This window comes from Trichechus manatus, unplaced genomic scaffold (assembly GCF_000243295.1).
Source record: "Trichechus manatus latirostris isolate Lorelei unplaced genomic scaffold, TriManLat1.0 scaffold00085, whole genome shotgun sequence".
Lineage (NCBI taxonomy): Eukaryota > Metazoa > Chordata > Mammalia > Sirenia > Trichechidae > Trichechus > Trichechus manatus.
The window spans coordinates 9,105,297-9,124,197 of record NW_004444021.1 but is presented as its reverse complement, the minus strand read 5'-3'; the positions used below and the strand labels follow the sequence as shown (position 1 = coordinate 9,124,197).

Here is an 18,901-nt window from a genome sequence, read left to right as displayed (position 1 = left end):
GTAAGCCCTTGGAGTTATAAGAAGCCTTAGGAAAGCTTGAACCAGTATGGAAAAGCAACTGCAGTCACCTCAAGGTGCTAACTGCAGAGCTGTGCCCCTACAAGTTTGTTGTTTGTTGGCCTGCCCTATTCCTGAAACTACTGTCTGTCTTTGTCTAAACACGGGATCAGAGAAAATTAGAAGCCAGAGCTAAAACAGAAAGGTTGTGCAATTCTGATCTATTCTTCATCTCCTCCTGGAGGAAAGACTGTGACAAGGTAATGTAGGCGCATCCCACATGTGATATTGTTTAAGGTTGAATAAACCTTACCACAGGAAAAATACTATCAAGCCATGGGAGTTAGTCTAATTTCACTTTCTAAGAATGGATGCCCCCACTGCTTTTCATCCTGTGGAAGAACAGCCAGTGGCTTGGACCAGGGAAAGAATGGACATGCCCTTCCTTTTCTCTGCCTAATTCTGGGAGGAGGATACATCTACGTTCTCCCGATGGTGGTGCCGACCCTCCACAAGAAGGCCTGCCAGGAGCTAAATCAGGACTCTGAAGATGGTTTGGGCCTGTGGGTTCTTGGAGTAACCACTTCCAGATGTTAGCAGTGGTCACTGGTGGAGGGCAGCTGTGCCCAGCACAGCAGCTCTCATGAGCATCAGTGCAGGGGATCTATTACAGGCAGGACACAGTGGCAAGATGAAAAGCTAGAGAAAAAAATCTCAGAAACAGCTGAGGGAAACAATCGGAGAAGGAGATGATTTACACAGGAAGGTCAGCAGGAGTTTGTGACAGAATAATTTAGATAAAAACTGGAAGCATAATTCCATTTTAGATCCACAACTAGAGAGGCTAGCAACATACAGGCTGCAACACTGAATTATCCAACTTGACAAAGCACAGTTTATCCTCTGAAGTCACGAATAATTTTTAATACACTAATATATTAATATGGGAAACATTAATATAATAAATCACAATAATGGGTCAAATAAGAAAATCCATGTTTATTTAAATTAACTAGAAAGGTATTCAATAAAAGCTAATACCCAACCCTAAAGAGGAAAAAAATAAACTTAATCAACAAGATATGGGATACTTCTTTAACATGATAAAGATTAGCTCTCTCAAATCAATAATCAACATCCTGTTTAACAATGAATACTAGAGATATTCCTATTACCAAGAGAACCAAGACAAAGATGCCATTATCACCAAATAATACAGTTAGGAAATTTCTAGAAAAAAATCAAAGTGGGTAGTAGTAATAAGTAGTATCATTTTGGAAAGAAAAACAGCTCTTATGATTCCAGTCATGTTATTGTCAAACTAGAAAACTCAAAAGTAACAATGAAAACCAACTGCAATAGTTAAGAAAGTCCAATAAGGCACAACACAAATCAATGGCTTTCCTATATAACACCAATAAATACATACTATAAATTATGATGAAAAAAATCATACCCAAAGGAGAAAAAAAAAAAAAACAATTCCTTGGAAAATGTTCTACATGAAATGTGTAGGACCTATAAAAACAAAAATACTAAATATTACTGAAATACAGGAAAAAATGTTCAAATAAAAGGAACTACATCATGATGTTGGATGGAAAGAGGAAAAGTATCTGTTTTTTTCCCAAATTAAAACAAAGGTTTAATAATAGTCTAATTAAAATACCAAAGGAGAATGACAAAATTATTCTGAATTTTCATATAGAAAAGGCAGAAATATCTATGAAAGTTTTGCAAAAGAAAATAATGAGAAATTTTTCCATGCAAGATATTAAAACACACTATAAGGCCACAACAAATAGTATGATGGTCTAGAGCCAATAAGCGATGGATAGATCTTCGGAAAAGATTGTTCTGAAAATACATTAAAATATACAATAACTAAATATGATGAATACTCACCCTGTTCCACCCTTCTCAATCATTTTTCTGCCTCTCAAACATGCCAAGCTTGTTCCCACCTCAGGGCCTTGATACTTAATGTTCCCGCTACCTGGGGGTACCTTCAGTTGAAATGTCACCTCTCAGAGATGGTCTGTCCCTGACAACTTGTGCTCTTAGTGCTACCCATCACCCCCATACCAGGCCCTCGCTCACTCACCATTAACGGCACTTGTCACTTCGAAATTATTTGTCGAAGTGTCCAGTATTTATTGTCTGTCTGACTAAAGGCTCACTAAAGGCCTAGTCCTCGGGGTCTAGAAGAGCTCTTAGCACTACTCAGTGCTTTAAAAAATTAACTTTGTATATATAAATTTTATAATGATAAGGACTCCAAAGTATTTCATATCCAACACAGGTCTGTCTTCTATATATAATTTTGTATTACATGTACAAATGAACAAATATTTACCATAATGAATTTAGCTGAACAGCAAGATATTTAGTTAGATTTATCAATAACTGTGAAATCTATTGTTATTATCATCACATAACATCATCACTTAATTATAATCTTAGCACATCACTTATTTTTATCATCAACCACCCTGTAAATAGAGCATGGTTCAGTAAATGAGACTCTTCCAGAGCTAACTTCTAATTCCAACTGAACTCACACCCTATCTTTTATCCATTGTATTTTCTGCTTTCTCTGCAAATCCAAGAGTCACAATGAAAGGTGAGCAAAAGAGAAAATAAGCCTGGACTTGCCCATTTGAGCAGAATTTAGATGTTCCTTGTCCAACCTTGCTCCTGCTTCTCCACCTCCCCCTGTCTCCACACCACCTCCATCCTGCATGGGCAACCCCATTTGTCGACATTTTCCTCCCTACTCCCAAAAGAGGAGGCTATGACGATCATAAAAAAACTTGTTGCAACAAGTCGAGTCTGACTCATAGTGACCCTATGGGACAGAGTAGAACTGCCCACATGGGGTTTCCAACGAGTGGCTCGTGGACTCAAACTGCTTGACCTTTTTGCTGGCAGCTGAGCTCTTAACCACTGTGTCACCAGGGCTGTGCCCTATGAGGGTAATAGAGAAAACCTATTTCGTTGTTTTTGGAATAAGACGGTAACAGAGAATCTGTAAAAGATAGTTAAAAATTAGGAGTCAGATCATGTAAGATCTGAGGGCTGGTCAGCAGAATCCCTTCCAAAAAACAAGTTAAAAGATGTGTTCTTCCTCTCTATGTTTCACACTCAAATGCTAAAACAACCAACCACAGTTCATCTGGAGTGTCTGCTTCTGTGTGTGGACTGCTTTTGTCGGGCACCTGTAGTAAAAGGATCAAGGAGTACTGGAAGGAACTTTTTCCAGTGCTGTTCCATTTTTTGGGCAGTTTAGTCATTCACTTCTTGAAGAACAGGAAAGAGATTTCCAGGAAAAGAGTTGGCCTGAACTGCTCAGATAATATAGTTAGATGTATGTACTGAGTCTTTTTCTTTGTTAGGAATGTTTCACAATAAAGTATATTACTAGTTGCTGACCTCTGGAAAGGTCCAACGTGGCCTCAGGACTAGTTAGACAAGGCCAGGCCATATGTTTGGTTTTATTAATATATCTGTCCTGAAGAGTGAAATTTCACAACTGTGTGACCCCACATGGGAGCTGCAAATTGCTTCCCATGCTTTTCTTCAGAATTTTGACAAAACAAGAACTGGCTGTGCTTTTCATTTTTAACCTTTCCATATTCTTTATCTGCCTCCTGTAGAAGTTAAATACAGTTTAAACTCTTGTTGTTTAATCTGAGTCTAGATAACCTTGTTTACTGACCATTCATAACGAATATTATGTAGTGACACTTTTCCTTCCAGTCTGATCCAAAAATATGTATTACTGGATCCATTTAAAGACTAGATTCCAGCAACACATAAATATGCTTATTCACTTTGCCTCCTAGAGCCCTGGTGGGATGGTGGTTAAGTGTTCGGCTGCTAACCAAAAGGTCAGTAGTTTGAATCCACCAGTCACTCCTTGGAAATCCTATGAGCAGTTCTACACTGTCCTATAGGGTCACTGACTCAGAATCCACTCACTGACAATTTTTTTTTTTTAATTTGCCTCCAGTTTTAAAAAAAACACCTCTACCTGTAGCACAGCCCTAAAATTGCTTCATAAGAAAAAAAAACTTTTAAGAAGCATATTCAATTTTCACCTTCCTCTCCTTAACCAAAAGAACCACAAAACAATACACAAACTGAAACCGCTAAACATTCTGCATAAAAATAAGAAACTCTATCAAAGCATCGTGGCTGTTACAGTATAAAGAAAAACAGCTACCTGCCATCTATGTTTAATAAATCCTAGGTGGAAAGTAAGCACTTTGCATATTTCTCAGCCCAGGCAACCTCCATTTATGCTATTACTATACCCTCTGTAAGTGTGGGAGCTACCCAACTGGAACAATGACTTAAAGGAGAAATGGTGAAGAGTTACTAAAATAGAAAACCAGGAAACTGGCTTTCCAAATCAGGACTACATAAGTATCTCAGCTTTCAGAAGCTAGTCCCAAATGTTCATCCTCGTTTTCTTTTTTGCTGCTTTGATATTCCCCAACTGACAGCCTCACCTGGTCATCTCCTATCTCCTGGCTAATTCCAGCCTCTGGTTTCTGACTCAATATGAACTCTCAGCCTGGAATTTAGCATCTATTCTATGCTAACGATACAGCAGAGAAGGAAAGAAAATCTCTGCCCTCAGGGAGTTTACATTCTAGTGGAAGGAAAAAGACAATAAATACATAATTAAGACAGCTAGGATTAGGTGACCATATGAAATTGCTGATAGTTGAACTTTCCGACCTGTAAAAATGGCGCTTTCATATAAGTCAACCTATATATCTAATAGTGATGAATGTTATCTAAAAAATAAAGCAAAGGAGGCGAACAGATAGTAGGGTGGATGAGGGAGTGAGGATAGAGAAGGTTTCAATGAAAAACAGGGTAATCGGCCTCAAAGAAGTGGAATTTGTGAGATTTTTCCTACTATTTCATTAATTTTCTAAGGCTCATGCAATCCTTTATGATGAGTTTTTAAAAACTGTAAGATAACATGGAAGCTGCTGAAAACTTAAATGAGTCATTTAAACATGTAAATTTAAGGTACTTACATCAAGCAGGAATATGAGATACAGACGATATTAATACAATTTTACTGATATCCTATGAAATTAGATTTTAAAATGTGGTATGGTATGAAAAATTAATTATATATGTTCTAGGCCATTAATTTTAAAAACAAAAAATAAAGTTTACTTGAATGAGTTCAGTATACACTTTGTTACATTTTTAAAATATACATGATCAAAGTACAAACAACTCCCACAGCTGAATCACCCAAATAGCCAATTTCTATCTGATACAATGTTTTTCTATTATTTAAATTGTTTTGTGAACTACAAAAATGTTTGTGTGGGGGGGTAGCAAAGAATTACTTATAAAATGTACTTATGAAACAGCTTAATTAATTAAAAGATAAATTAAAGTAATACATGATTTAACCATTAAAACAATAAAACCATTATCATAACTGTAAACAAATTCCATAAAATAAAAATTAGGATACAAGTAAAATTAACTACTAAATTAATTGATTGAACATGGAATCAATCTAAAGAGATTTACTAGCTCAATAATCTAACCACTCATATGTGCCCCTTCTCCAAAAGAAATCTCTAAACCAGAACTTTCTGCAAAGTTGGAAAGTTCAGCGCTACCCAACAGAACTTTCTGCCTTGTCCAATAAGGTAGCCACTAGCCACATATGGCTACTGAACATTAGAAATGGGGCTAATGCAACTAAAGAACAGAATTTTTAATTTTATTTTAATTAGTTTAAATTTAAATAGTCACATGTAGCTAGTGGCATCCATATTGGACAGCACAGCTCTAAGTCCTGCCTCCTACACTCTTCTTCTGTTAACTCAATCTTCCTTCTAGCTGATTCCCTAGTACAGAAGACTTAGGCTCCAGTTCTCGCTCTCAGTCTACCTGTCTGCCCTTCTGGCCTCAAATTTTCTTCCTGAGCTGTTGCATAGCTGCTTCCAGCCAAGCTGTGGGGCTGGACCTGCTCATCTCAGGAACCCTGATGTGGCAGACCCCTGGTCCCTCCCCTTCTGCCCATGATAGGAAGTGGAACAGGAACCTCTTTCAAAATGGGAACAGACAACTAAATGTACTATAAGACTTACTAGAAACTACACTTGCCTGAAAGCAAGAGAGTAAATCCAGTGATTAACAAAAGGTCATTTCAAACTTAAAGTTCTATGATTCCAAACCTAAAATTCTACATAGACATATGACTATTTCGAAAATTATACCGTACTAACAAAATAACCCTAGCATCCTAAACCTCACAGAAGCCTACCCCGAAATCAAAGCATCTAATGGATATTAGGCACTGTTTCGAATCACACATAATGCAGCCAGTCCCCTGAATCATTAAGCAAAAAGGTTAACTCTCTTCTTTCTGTTTCTTAGTTCTTAAGAAAGATGTTTCAAAACCCAAAGTATTATTTTCATTATTTACTGTCATTCTTAGGACACAGGTCACATATATTCTTATGCAAAACAGTGGAGTAACTCCTGCTCTCCATTTTACAAATCTGTTACAGCCAGTCAATTTCAAACGAATACTCATTTTCTGTATTTGCCAGACTTCATAACTTGTAATTAGTAGATATAATAGTTTCAAATATAGTACTAAGCTGATGATATATGAAGATGTAGCATAATATAGTGAGAAAACAAAACTTTACAGGATAAAAGTGGATTCAATATGTATGTGACAAAATTGAGCGCAGCTCCAAAAAACTTACTGATTTAATATGACATCGAGAATGAATGATGTTCCAAAGGCATCAACCTGGAAGGCTGCTTGGTCGATGTGAGTCAACTGCGATATGAAAAAGATAAAAGACATTTACTATACAGCTATAAAAGTCCGGTGGCAAGTATTTCATATGATCATTCTAAAAGGTTTACAAAATCATAAATGAGAAAACAAATTTAATATGGAGAATAAATGAAAACATAGAAAAGTAAAATCTGTACCTACTTAGAAGTCAAGCGTTTATCCATCAGAAATAAATTACCACCCAATCAAGAAGAACAAGTGCCCTACCTTTCTGGTTTATTGCAAGTGGTTAAACACTTCATTTCTGAGAAGACGGCATTTCATTCGTTTTATTCTGTATTAAATAACTGGTCCCTTTAAAATTTACTACGCCATCCCAGGAACTCTAAACTAAAAAATACAGTGTTGTCAGTAACACTAATAACCAATTAAAAGAATAATTCCTTTTATAAGGATCAGTACAAAGCTGGTTCCTATGAGGCGGAGGTAAAGATGTCCCAAATGTCCAACTTTTCCAAACCGCTGTACCACTCCATCATCTCTAACATCAACTACTACCTCTCCCCTCAGTACTCTCCCTTCTATCTTTGGGTTCCCTAATTCACTGTAATGTCTCACAGAACTCATAAGCAGTTGTGGAGGCTAGCAAGTCCCAAATCCACGAGTCAGGCGTAAGCTTCTCCCAACCCACCAGCACACTGAATAATCATGTGCATTAAGTGAAAATAAATGAGGAAGAAAACCTATTTCATTTGACTCCCTAAATATTAACAATCGCTCTATCTAAGCTGTTGGACTATAAGCTATTTGAATTTTTTGTTTATATGTTCCAATAGTATTAAAAATTTCTAAAATAAACATGTCTAATTCCTACAATGAGGGGAAAAAAAACAGCAAACACTATTTTAGGGATAAAAATTGTCTAAGCAACAACTGTATGTATGTTGTATGTGAGGCAGATGGTGCTCCCTGGGAACCAGTGCATCGCAGGAAGGGACATCTCAGGATTCTGTGGGACATAAAGGGCACCTCAATCATCCCTAATATTTTTACACACAATAAGCTATGGTATTAGGTGAAAGGCAAGAATTTATTTAACAATAACAAAGCTTTTTGAAAAGAAAGGATAACTCTTGTTTTAAAATCTTTGAAATAAGTAGGAATGAGAGAATGCTGTAATTCAGAGGCTAACACATTCTAATCCTCATAAAACCTAAAACCCCAAGGATGACAAACAATCTGGATATCTGTAAGCATCAGTTAACCATTCAGCTTTAACTCCTCAGTCTTTCCAATTAACACTCAGACTCCTAAACTCTGGTTTCTTTTTTCTTCTATGATAGTTCTTGGAGCCACATTTTACTCTCCATTTTCACATATGTGACAGATCATATTCCTCTGATCTTTCTAAAGTTGCCTCCATACCAAAACCCCAGATGTAAAACCCAAATTTTCAACTGTATCAAATCCAAACCTTCTCTCTCTGGATTTCAAGACTGTCCACAATCATCTCCCACACTCCAGGCATGATGGCACACAAGTCCTCAAGGACCCATCCACACCCCATTTATACACACAATTCTCTCTTCTACTTTTTAATTCAACAAACTATATTCATAGGGACTTCTTTGACTTCCGTCCATCACATTTGCTGAGTGCTTTTCCCAACAGCCGCTCCCTGGAAACCCTATTGGGCAGTTCTACTCTGTCCTATAGGGTCGCTATGAGTCAGTATTAACTTGACAGCAATGAGTTTTTGGTTTTATTGAACCAGTCGCTTGCCTACTGATCTCCAAGACTGCTTCCCAGAAATGACCCTGCTCTTCAAGACTCCGATCAAGTTCCTCTTCTTCTATGAAACCTTCCCAACTCCTGCACTCCTCCTCACTACAGGTTAGTACCACATCAGGGCCTCAGTACTGACCAGCAGCAAGTACTCAGTATTTCCTGGCTTACTGAATCAGCTATAAATTACCTGCTTATAGAAACACAGTCCTTCCATCAGGATTTTTCTTAATGCTGTGTCAATGGATAAGGTTGTTCCTTTTGCCTGAATGCTCTTTGAGTTTCCTAAAATGCTAACAGTGGTGTTTTGGGAACAGCCTGAGGAAAGCTCTGCTTACCAGAATTGATGTCTTACTTAAAATGAACCTCTCTCTGTTCTTCCTTGGCACTTATTCCACTATTATAGATCTTATCTCAATCTCCTTAGAATTAGAAATATTATTATTGCAAACTTGTGGTAAACAGGGCAGGGAGCATGTGTTACTCATCTTGGTGATATGATTACAGCTTGGATGACGGTAATGTTATCATTCTTTTTTCACAAGACATTTACTGTTTGCATTAATTCTAATTCTTATATCTTATTTTTCCTGCAGCTCTATCTTACATCTGGTATTTTATTTATGTTAGCCATGTCCTGTAGACAAACCTCTATATTTAAATTAAAAATAAAATTTTTTGACATAATGTTTAACTATTGTTTAGTAAATAATGTTTGTATTATTGAAAATAATAGGAATAGGAGAATGTTAATATGACTTTAATGTAAAGCAGGCTTCCTTAGACTGTATACAGATGGGTTCATTCAACAAACATCTCCTGAGAACCTACCAAGTGGTAGGAACTATTTAGATTTGGAGGACAGGGTGCTGAAGAAGACTGATGATGTCTCTACTCTAATGGAGCTTATCTTCTGGTAGAGGGAGATGAACAATTAAATAAAAACTAAAAGTATAAAACAAACACATTATTCGCATATTTAGTAAAAGAGGGCAATGTTGTTAAGAGTGACCAGGGTAGGTGGGGGTCTAAGGCGGTCCTGGAAAGTCTCTCTGAGGAGATGACATCTCCGTGAGGGCCTGAATGACATGAAAGGACCTCCAAAAATGTCCATGTCCTAATCCCCTTACCTGGCAAAAAGCACTTTGCAGATTTGATTAAGTTAAGGGCCTTGAGATGGGGAGACTATCTTGGATGATCTGGGCGGGCCCAATGTAATCACATGGGTCCTTATAAGAGGGAGGCAGGAGGGTCAGAGTCAGAGGAGATGTGACAATGGAATTAGAGTGATGTGAGGAAAAGGCCACAAGCCAAGGAATGCAGGCAGCCTCTCTGTTGTTGTTGTCAGGTGCCGTTGAGTCGGTTCCAACTCACAGCGACCTTATGTACAACGGAACGAAACACTGCCCAGTCCTGTGCCACTCTCACAATTATTGTTATGCTTAAGCCCATTGTTGCAGCCATTGTCTCAATCCATCTCGTTGAGGTAGCCTCTAGAAACTAGAAGAGGCAAGGACTGGATTCTACCCTAAAGCCTCTAAAAGGGAGCACATCCCTATCAATTCCTTGATTTTAGTTCCCTAAGACATGTGTCAGTCTTCTGATCTCCAAAACTATAAGACAATAAATTTGTATCATTTTAAGCCACTAGTAGTTGGTAATTTGTTACAGCAGCAGTAAGAAACTAATACAGAGTCAACGGCACTGTCCCCGAGCATTTAGAAATGGAGCTCCAGCAAAGAGTTGATTGCCCCAAAGTTCAGTGCTACTTTCCTCCACGACTTGGCTAAAATCAAGGTACTCACAGGAGCAGGATTAATACCCATGAAGTCATGAGGATCAAACTTCAAAAACAGGACTTCCCAGTCAAACCGCAGTTGCAATGGTGATTGACTAAAATAAACATTAGCATGATCTCCTTGAAGTCTGTGTGGTTTTTTAACACTCAGAAAGTTGCCTTCCCCAAGTGTCCAACTTAAAATTAAGCCAAAGAGAAGACACATGTTTATCTCTTTAGGTTATCTAGGAGAAATAATAAATTAAGTAGAATTACACTGAATTCCTATTATATTACCAATCTAGCTTATTTTTCAATACCACTAAAGTGTACCTGGACAGTGCTCAGAAAATTAACCTTAGACCTTGCCTTTTTAGTTCAAAGGAAAAGGAAATGTTTGAGAAGAGAGAACTGTCATATTATCAGGATTTTACCTTGGGGGGAGGAGGTGGAGGCAAGCAGTAGTATGCAGGCGAGTGGCTAATATGTATTATAAAAGTCTAATACTAAGCTGAAAATTAAAAAACTGTAATGGCTCTCAGAGATATTTTAAAAATATAATTTTACAGAAAATGCACTCTTTCAAATTACTACATAAGAATAATTTATGATTTAAGAAACTATTAAACACTTCATTACCATAGAATAATATTGAGAGAGTGCCTAGAGCTCATACAATATGACACCCTCATTTTACAAATTAGGAAAATGAGGTCAATGTGGGAAAATATCATTTCCAAAGTCACACTACTTGGTGGCAGAGCAGGTGTCTTGCCTCCTGGCAGGCCTTTTCCATCATGCTTCAACCCCTTGATTTTGCTGCACAGCTCAAAGGTGCTTGCGGGTACTACTGGGTTCTAATGAGTAATTATTATAACAGGGACAATTTCAGTGCCAGCATATGAAAGGAAAATCAAACCATGAAAAACAATCTTTAGAACTCTGATGTGTTTTCATTGGATAAGTCAGTATCATTACCACATTTGACACACAGCACACATTCTAAGGCCAATTTGATTACAATCACAGAAACTGAGAATTATATTTAAAAGTATACATGGAAATCCATCATTTAAAGAAAAAATTATATAGGTTTAATAAAGTGTGTGTGTGTGTGTGTGTGTGTGTGTGTTTTAAGGATTGAGACAAGCAGTAAGGGTGCCATTAACAGAAGCTGTGAAACAAAAAGATTGAGGGAGAAAAACATAAAAATATAAAATAACTATCCAGATGGTAAGAACTCTTAATAAATCAATATAATTATATATGGATAATTTTAATTTCAAATTTCAAAAATGAATCAAAATTTTAGTAGCAGAAGAACCTGACACAATCCCCAGATTGAGGGTACTTATTATTCATGGGCAACAGCTGAAATTTAAATGTGAAGTTAACATAATCCCCATGCTTCTTACACATTCTGCCTCTTGGCAGTCTCTCCTTTCTCCTCACACCTCCAAGAGCCAATGAACCAGGGCTCACCTATACGTCACAGAGAGCAAATACTAATAGGCTTTTCAAGATTACCTTAATGATAACCATTTTTTAAAAAGCAAAGTTAACACTATAATATTCATGGTAGAATCAGAACTTTGACACAAAGAGAAAGGCAAGCTAGCTGGGTTTTTAATTAAGTCCATCATATAATGAATCAATAAACTAATAAAAAGAAGGTTTTATTGCATATTAACAGAATCTTCATCGACTCCATGTCCTAAACACTGCTTAGCCATTTGATTACTTCAATTTAGTTTTTAAAAAATACAAGTGTAATTCCTGGAGTCTAATATCCTGAGTCTAATAAAAAACAAAATGCTTTAGATACTATCCATCTTCTATACGTCAGAAAAGGCAACTGAAAAATCACCATAACCTTACTGTGATTACTCCACTGCCTTATGTGAACTTCTGGCAAAAGAACTAAAGGAACTTGATACATACCTATTCACCAAGATTAAGATTCCTCATTCTAGAATTTGTTGTGGCCACATTAGCAAGACAGCTTTCCTGTGGTCAGTTAGCTAGGACATGGAACTAATCTTGTGAAGCAGAACTATATGACAAAGGCTTTTGTTAAAAGAGGATTCTACCCACACAGTTCTACCGAATGTGTAAATTAGCAGTATTTATGTAAGAATATTAATGTTTTCTAGCCATATGTTTGTATCTATGACTCTTTGTTAAGTATCTCTCCCTTTTTAACCTGGTCGACTCAATCATGCCTACAGTTTTCAATAAGTTGTATCACACACTGCACTAATTTACACATTACTTCAACCAAACTGTTCTTGAAATCCAACTTTCTGTATTTAGAACAAGAACTAGACAGTGCCTGGCAGCAGGACATTTTAAAACAAAGCAAAGACAAAAAGAAACGCAACAAAACAAAACAGCCTTTAGAGACAGGGAGACTTGGGTTTGAATTCTGAGTCTTCTACTTATTAGTGAAGCAAACTAGAGAAAGATGTTTAATGTTTCTGAACTGAATGTCCTCGACTTTAAAAGAGCAAAAATAGTAATACACACTTTGTAGACTGACTGTGATATTAAATATTAAACTGCAGTTCATTCAACCTTTATGGAGTGCTGACCATATCTCAGGAAATATTCCAGACTTGGGGATACAAAGATGAGTTAGACATGGTTCCTGGATCCAGGGAACTCAAAGTCAAAGAGAGGAGCTAGGAAACAAATAATTATAAAATATTTATAAGTTCAATAACAGATATGTGTACAAGATACAACAGTAGTTTTCTGACTGCAGAGCTATGGAGGGACCAATGGGAGCTCCTCAGACCAACAATACAAGAAAACACACTCAGGCAAAAGGACCAAAAAAGACACAAAAATGGGAAAGAGCTCAGCACATTCAGGAAATTGTAAGAAATACTACATTAATGAGACAGAAAATATAAGGCAGCTAATGTGGGAGGTCAGGCTGGAACTACGGGCACCAAAAAGCTTCTAAACTAGTGGTTCTCGATCCTGGTTGCACATTAGACTTGCTTGGAAAGCTTTTTTAAAAATATCAATGCCACGGCCCCATCCTCAGAGATTCAATTCATTTGGTCTGGGGTGGAGCCCAAGCATAAATATTTTCTAAAGAGCTAACCAAATAAGAGAAAGCTAAAAGGGAGGAAAAAGGAATTCAATTTGATAGCTTCCCCAGATAAATAAGGGCAAGTAAGGTCCCAAAAACATCACTACAAGCACCTAGCACACTATCTCACACACTAAAAAAAACCATTGCCGTCCCATCAATTCTGACTTATAGTGACCCTACTGGACAGAATAGAACTGCTCCATAGGGTTTCCAAGGAGTGGCTGGTGGATTTGAAATGCCGACCTTTTGGTTAGCATCCATAGCTCTTAACCACTGCCACCAGGGCTCCACAGTAGCTACTGTTTTTGTGTCTGTCTGTTTTTTTTAATAAGAAGAAAAGGGAGCAAAACATTGGAATACCCACTGTGGCTCCATCTAACTGAATTTGTTCTCTAACTCAAATTCCAATTCTGGCCTTTGACTTTATTTGATGTGAAACATTTTACAGCTTATGTAAAATAAATGTATTGCCCTTCTTTGGATATGTTTTATCCAGGGGGAACAGATTATGTCTTATAGATCTCAGGAACCCCTAGGTGTGGCCACGCATACCATAAAAAATGACTTTCCTTGAGTAAGATGAACTCTTGAAAGTCATTCTATGAATTTGCCTTGCTGAATTTCCAGTTCTGACAGCACTGCGCACCCTGGATTCTGTGATTCCCTGACTCCAAGGCCCTTCTCTCCAGTGACCCCTGCTCCAAAACATAGGAGGCAGGGAGAGCCTGCACCTTTTCTGCTAGCACCAGCTTCCATTCTCTCATCTCCATTCAGGAAGTCAGGCAGCCTCATTACCTATTTATGTTCCAGCTATCTTTTGACAAATCAGTCTCTCTATCATCTTGGCCATTAACCATCCATTACTAGGCCCTCAATTTAAGGCCTGAACAAGAAAATGCTTACCGGCATAATCCTGAAAGTCAAAGCAGACCTTTAAGGTACTTGGTAGTCTAAGAACAATACGACATAGAGTCCTATTGAACAGTAATTAAATCTGAGCGCAAAGAATCCCAACATTTGGATGCAACAAAATCAGCAAATCAATGAGCCTTAGGTAATGGATACTCTGCCTTAATACAGGAAAGGCCTGGGAGAGAGGAGATCAGCACTCTTCCCATCCCCACTATTAGCTAGATATTTTATTTGGGGTGGAGTTACTAAAATTTCTATGCTTTACCTTTTTTTTTCACCACATGTGAACTGAAAATAGTCATAATTATAGGGTACTGTGAGAAAAGCACTTTAAAATATTTTTGTTTATATGAAAAGAGTATATAAAAGCTTATTGCAAAGAATAATGTAACTACTGAAAGCTGAATAAAAGATAGGTAGAAACAGCAGAGGAGAGAAAATGAGTAAGCGGTTTGGAGACTACACTGGCAAATGAATAACTAGTCAGGTTCAGTTCTAAAGCAGGTAATTTTAAAAGCAGGCCTTAAAATCATGTCTTAAAACCATGGCATGGAATCTTTCAATGCACTCATAGGTTAGAGCATAGCAAGGATTTACTGCAGAGATTCAGAATGTTATAAATCAGTCCCTCAAACCCTTAAACTGATGGGCTTCCACATACTACCAGCAGGAGTTTTCAAGCTGCTCTAAAGGATAACTCCTTGCCCTTAAATTACAGAAAGAGTGAAAGAATCCATCCAAGTTGCATGTTTGAGAGAAGACACAAATAACCAACAAGAAAATTTTTGTTACATGTGCTGCATTACATGTATCCAGTCTATAATCTTTTTCTGGGATTCTAACTACAAAAATATCTGAATGTAAGGAAATTAAATGACTTCAATTTTTCACATATGTTACAAGACAAAATCTAAGGGGTAGCAACATAATGTAATTTTATTCTGCTGGATAAGTGTAATGAAAGAGACCTAGAAATCACTTTTACTTACACTTTTTACTTTACTCACACTTTTTTATTGGAGCTAGTCACTATGAACCCCTGCAATTAGATAATCAATTTTGTCATTCCATTCTTAGCACTCAACACTTTCCCTAGAAAAGTGAAATGCTTTTTAAAAATATACTGACTCTAAATCATTTCTGAAAGTGGGACATCCTAAGAGATACTGTTATTAATAGATGCAGAAAAATACAACAAATCAAGCCACTTTATCCACTATACATTCAATAACACTCTTGTGTGTGTCTGCCCATGTGTAATGTTATGGTGGAAGGGAGAAGGAAAGCTTGCAAGCAACTGTAACCTGGAAAATAACTATATTTGAAACAAGTAAAATTTGTATACTGATGAGTCCAACTCAGAAAAAGCCCAAAATGTAAGGAATAACTATGGTTTTAATGAAGGAGATAGGATATAGATCACTGCTGATACGTCTTCTAGACCTAGGTCCAGCTGTTGTTGCTGTTACCTGCTGTTGAGTCAGCTCCAACTCACGGTGACCCCTGTGTTACAGAGCAGAACTGCTCCATAGGGTTTTCTTGGCTGTAATCTTTAAGGAAGCTCATCTCCAGGCCTGTCTTCCACAGAGCCATTGGGTGGGTTTGAACCACCAACCTCTGAGTTTGCAGTTGATTGCAAAACACTTGCACCACTGTGTAACAATGTTTAATGACGTAAAGTCAGCATCACATGCAAACCACCACTTAGCTCTGAAATACATCTTCATACAAGTTAAAAAAAAAAAAGTACTATAACCTTCGTATTAGAATTAGTTTTATCACCTTATGTCTGGACATAAAAAGGAAATAAAGCTCTTAGTATTGTCACTCTTTTCTTCACTGGCATGAACTCAGCACTAACAGTAACAATTTTATGTCAAAAACTGATGGAATTTGACACCCACCATGTCATAAACAGAAAGGATGCACAAACAGAATCACAAGGAGCCATCAGCCTTGTTAGATGAGAGCCACTAGCTAGATTAGAGCCGTTCATTTTCTTCCTCTACTTAGACTCTCAGCCTTAACAAAACTGCATACATATCGGGGGCATGGTATTATTTTTTGTAGGTTCCATACATGACCCAGGTCTCTATGCTGTTGATGTGTTTTGATACAAAACTGAATAAACCAAATTCTCTATTTACAAAGTCATCACCTACTGGGGGCAAATTAGGGCCATTTAAATGAGGTCTCTATGCATCTGACATGCTGGGTCAAAGCAAGGATTCCTACAAGACATCCTGTTTCTCTTTTACAAAGGAAAAAGACTGGGTACAGCCACTCTCTCCTCATTTTATGACAGCTTTTTTTTTTTTTTGCTTATTGTTGCTCTGAGGCAAATGAATACTTTGAAAGTAACACAAAGGTCACTTTTTATTGAACTTATTGAATGATACCCTAGGTGACTTTATTCACTTCAGAGAAGTGTGTAGGTAGTCGCTCTGAACAACCCCTACTGGGTTTCTGGGAAGACGCCTCCTGGCAAGGCCTCCTGACTGAAACGTTCCCCAGCTCAGCATCTTCAGCACACTGCCACTGAAGTCGTCCTCCTTGTCCTTCTCTGGCCCTCCCTGCATGCTCTACCATCTCTGCTACCACCAAGTCCTGAGCCTCTACTGTGTGCACAGCACTCCATGAGAACCACAGGGCATTCTGAGGAAGATAACTGTCCCTGCCCACAGATTTTTACTGTGTGGGAAGACATGTTACTACTGTATAAGGCAGCAACATAATCCAGTACTAAACCATTCTGCCCAAATGAGTTTTGCCAGTTTTAAAACCGTGTGTAGTTGCTTATTAAAACCTGCAGAGAACAGTAGTTAAAACTCCAGAATTCTGCAGCCAAATTTCCTGGGTTCAAATCCTAGCTCCATCCTTTCCTAGTCAAACGACCTTGGACAAGATGTTTAAGCTCTCTGTGCCTTAGTTCCTTCATTTATCAATTAGGGATAATAGTACCTACCTGTGAGGGTTGCTATAAAGACTGAATACATGTGAAGTACACAGAACAGTCTAGCTCCGTAAATATTAGTTATTATTATGCCACATGAGCAACAAAAATCTGAGCATGCTTGAATAGATTTCGGTGTCATAACCAGGACTCAGAATTGTTTTTGCTTTTCCCTTGTCACTTCCAGACAACAAATCCTCTATCCTTCTCTCTTTGAGGTCCATGCCTTACAACTGCACTACCCTCCACTACCAACCCTGTACCAAGTTATCTCAGAATCCCCAATGCTTACCACCTTGCTTGGTACAATGTATGCAATCACTCATGAATGTAAAACAAATCTGACAACTATTATCCGACAATAATAAGAACAAAAGTTATTTTTCAAATTATAATTACCCAAAAATGGAAAACAGTTCCGAGGAATAACCATGATAAAGGTTGCTTTCATATAGCTGAACCAATTAGTTTATTGGTTTATCAGTTTCCCAGTAGTTGTAAACACTATCATTGTTATATAGAGTATAACCCTTACCAGCATATGCATTCCAAAGACCCTCCTTAAAAACTTCTGACCATTTGTTGCTGAGTTTGGTACAAATACGTATTATCTATAGGATAGAGGGAGAAGAATGAAACTTCAAGCTTTAGGGAACCTCAGTAAGTTATGGGACTCATTTCTCACATGTGAGGAAACAAATCTATTAAAAACAATTTTTTAAGTGATTGTTGAATCTAAGATACATCTACTGGTCTCTACTCAACCAGAACAAAAGAGAAAGAAGGAAACCAAAGACTCAGAGAAGAAAGTAGTCTACAGGATAACAGTCTACATGAACTACGGTCTCATTTACCCTGAGACCAGAAGAACTAGATGGTGTCCAGCTACCACTACCAATCATTCTGATCAGGGCCACAACAGATGGCTCCTGATAGAATGGGAGAAAAATGTGGACCAGAACTCAAATTCTTAAAAAGTCCAGACTTACTGAGCTGGTTGAGACTAGAGGACTCTCTGAGACTATGGCCCTGAGATAGTCTTTAAACCTTAAACTGAAATTATCCCTTGAGGTCACCTTTTAGTAAAGTAACAGATTGGTTCATAAAATAAAGATTACCACCATGAGTAATGAGTTCTATTGAAAAAATCATCCATATGAAAACAAATGGTCAAAAAAATTACTCTAAAGATAAGCAAAGACGAGAAAGTAAAGGGGCAGGGAAACTAGAGTACTGGAAATGGTACAACCAGAACAGAATGAATGAGAATGATCATACATTGTGAAAAATGTAACCAGTATCACTGAATAATCTGTGCAGAAATTGTTAAATGGGAACCTAATTTGCTGCAAACTTTCACCTTAAACACAATAAAATACTGTTTTTTAAAAAAGTGATTGTTGACCACCCTGACAGGGAACACAACAGAGAGTCCCTGATGGAGCAGGAGAAAAGTAGGGTGCAGAACTCAAATTCTAGTAAAAAGACCAGACTTAACGGTTTGATTGAGACTGGAGGGACCCCAGAAGACATGGCCCCCAGACTCTCTGTTAGCCCAAAACTAAAACTATTCTC

General features: G+C 37.6%; 1 protein-coding gene across 5 annotated transcripts in view; it reads right to left on the bottom strand.

Annotated features, from left to right (window-relative positions):
• Positions 1-18,901, bottom strand: part of ADAM22 (ADAM metallopeptidase domain 22) — a 228,855-nt gene that overhangs the window by 186,579 nt on the left and 23,375 nt on the right. For all 5 annotated transcript variants that reach the window (XM_023736074.1, XM_023736073.1, XM_023736069.1 and 2 more), the window contains exon 3: positions 6,759-6,835. In XM_023736074.1, the coding sequence (XP_023591842.1) occupies positions 6,759-6,835 (77 nt within the window). The remainder of the gene's footprint in view (positions 1-6,758; positions 6,836-18,901) is intronic.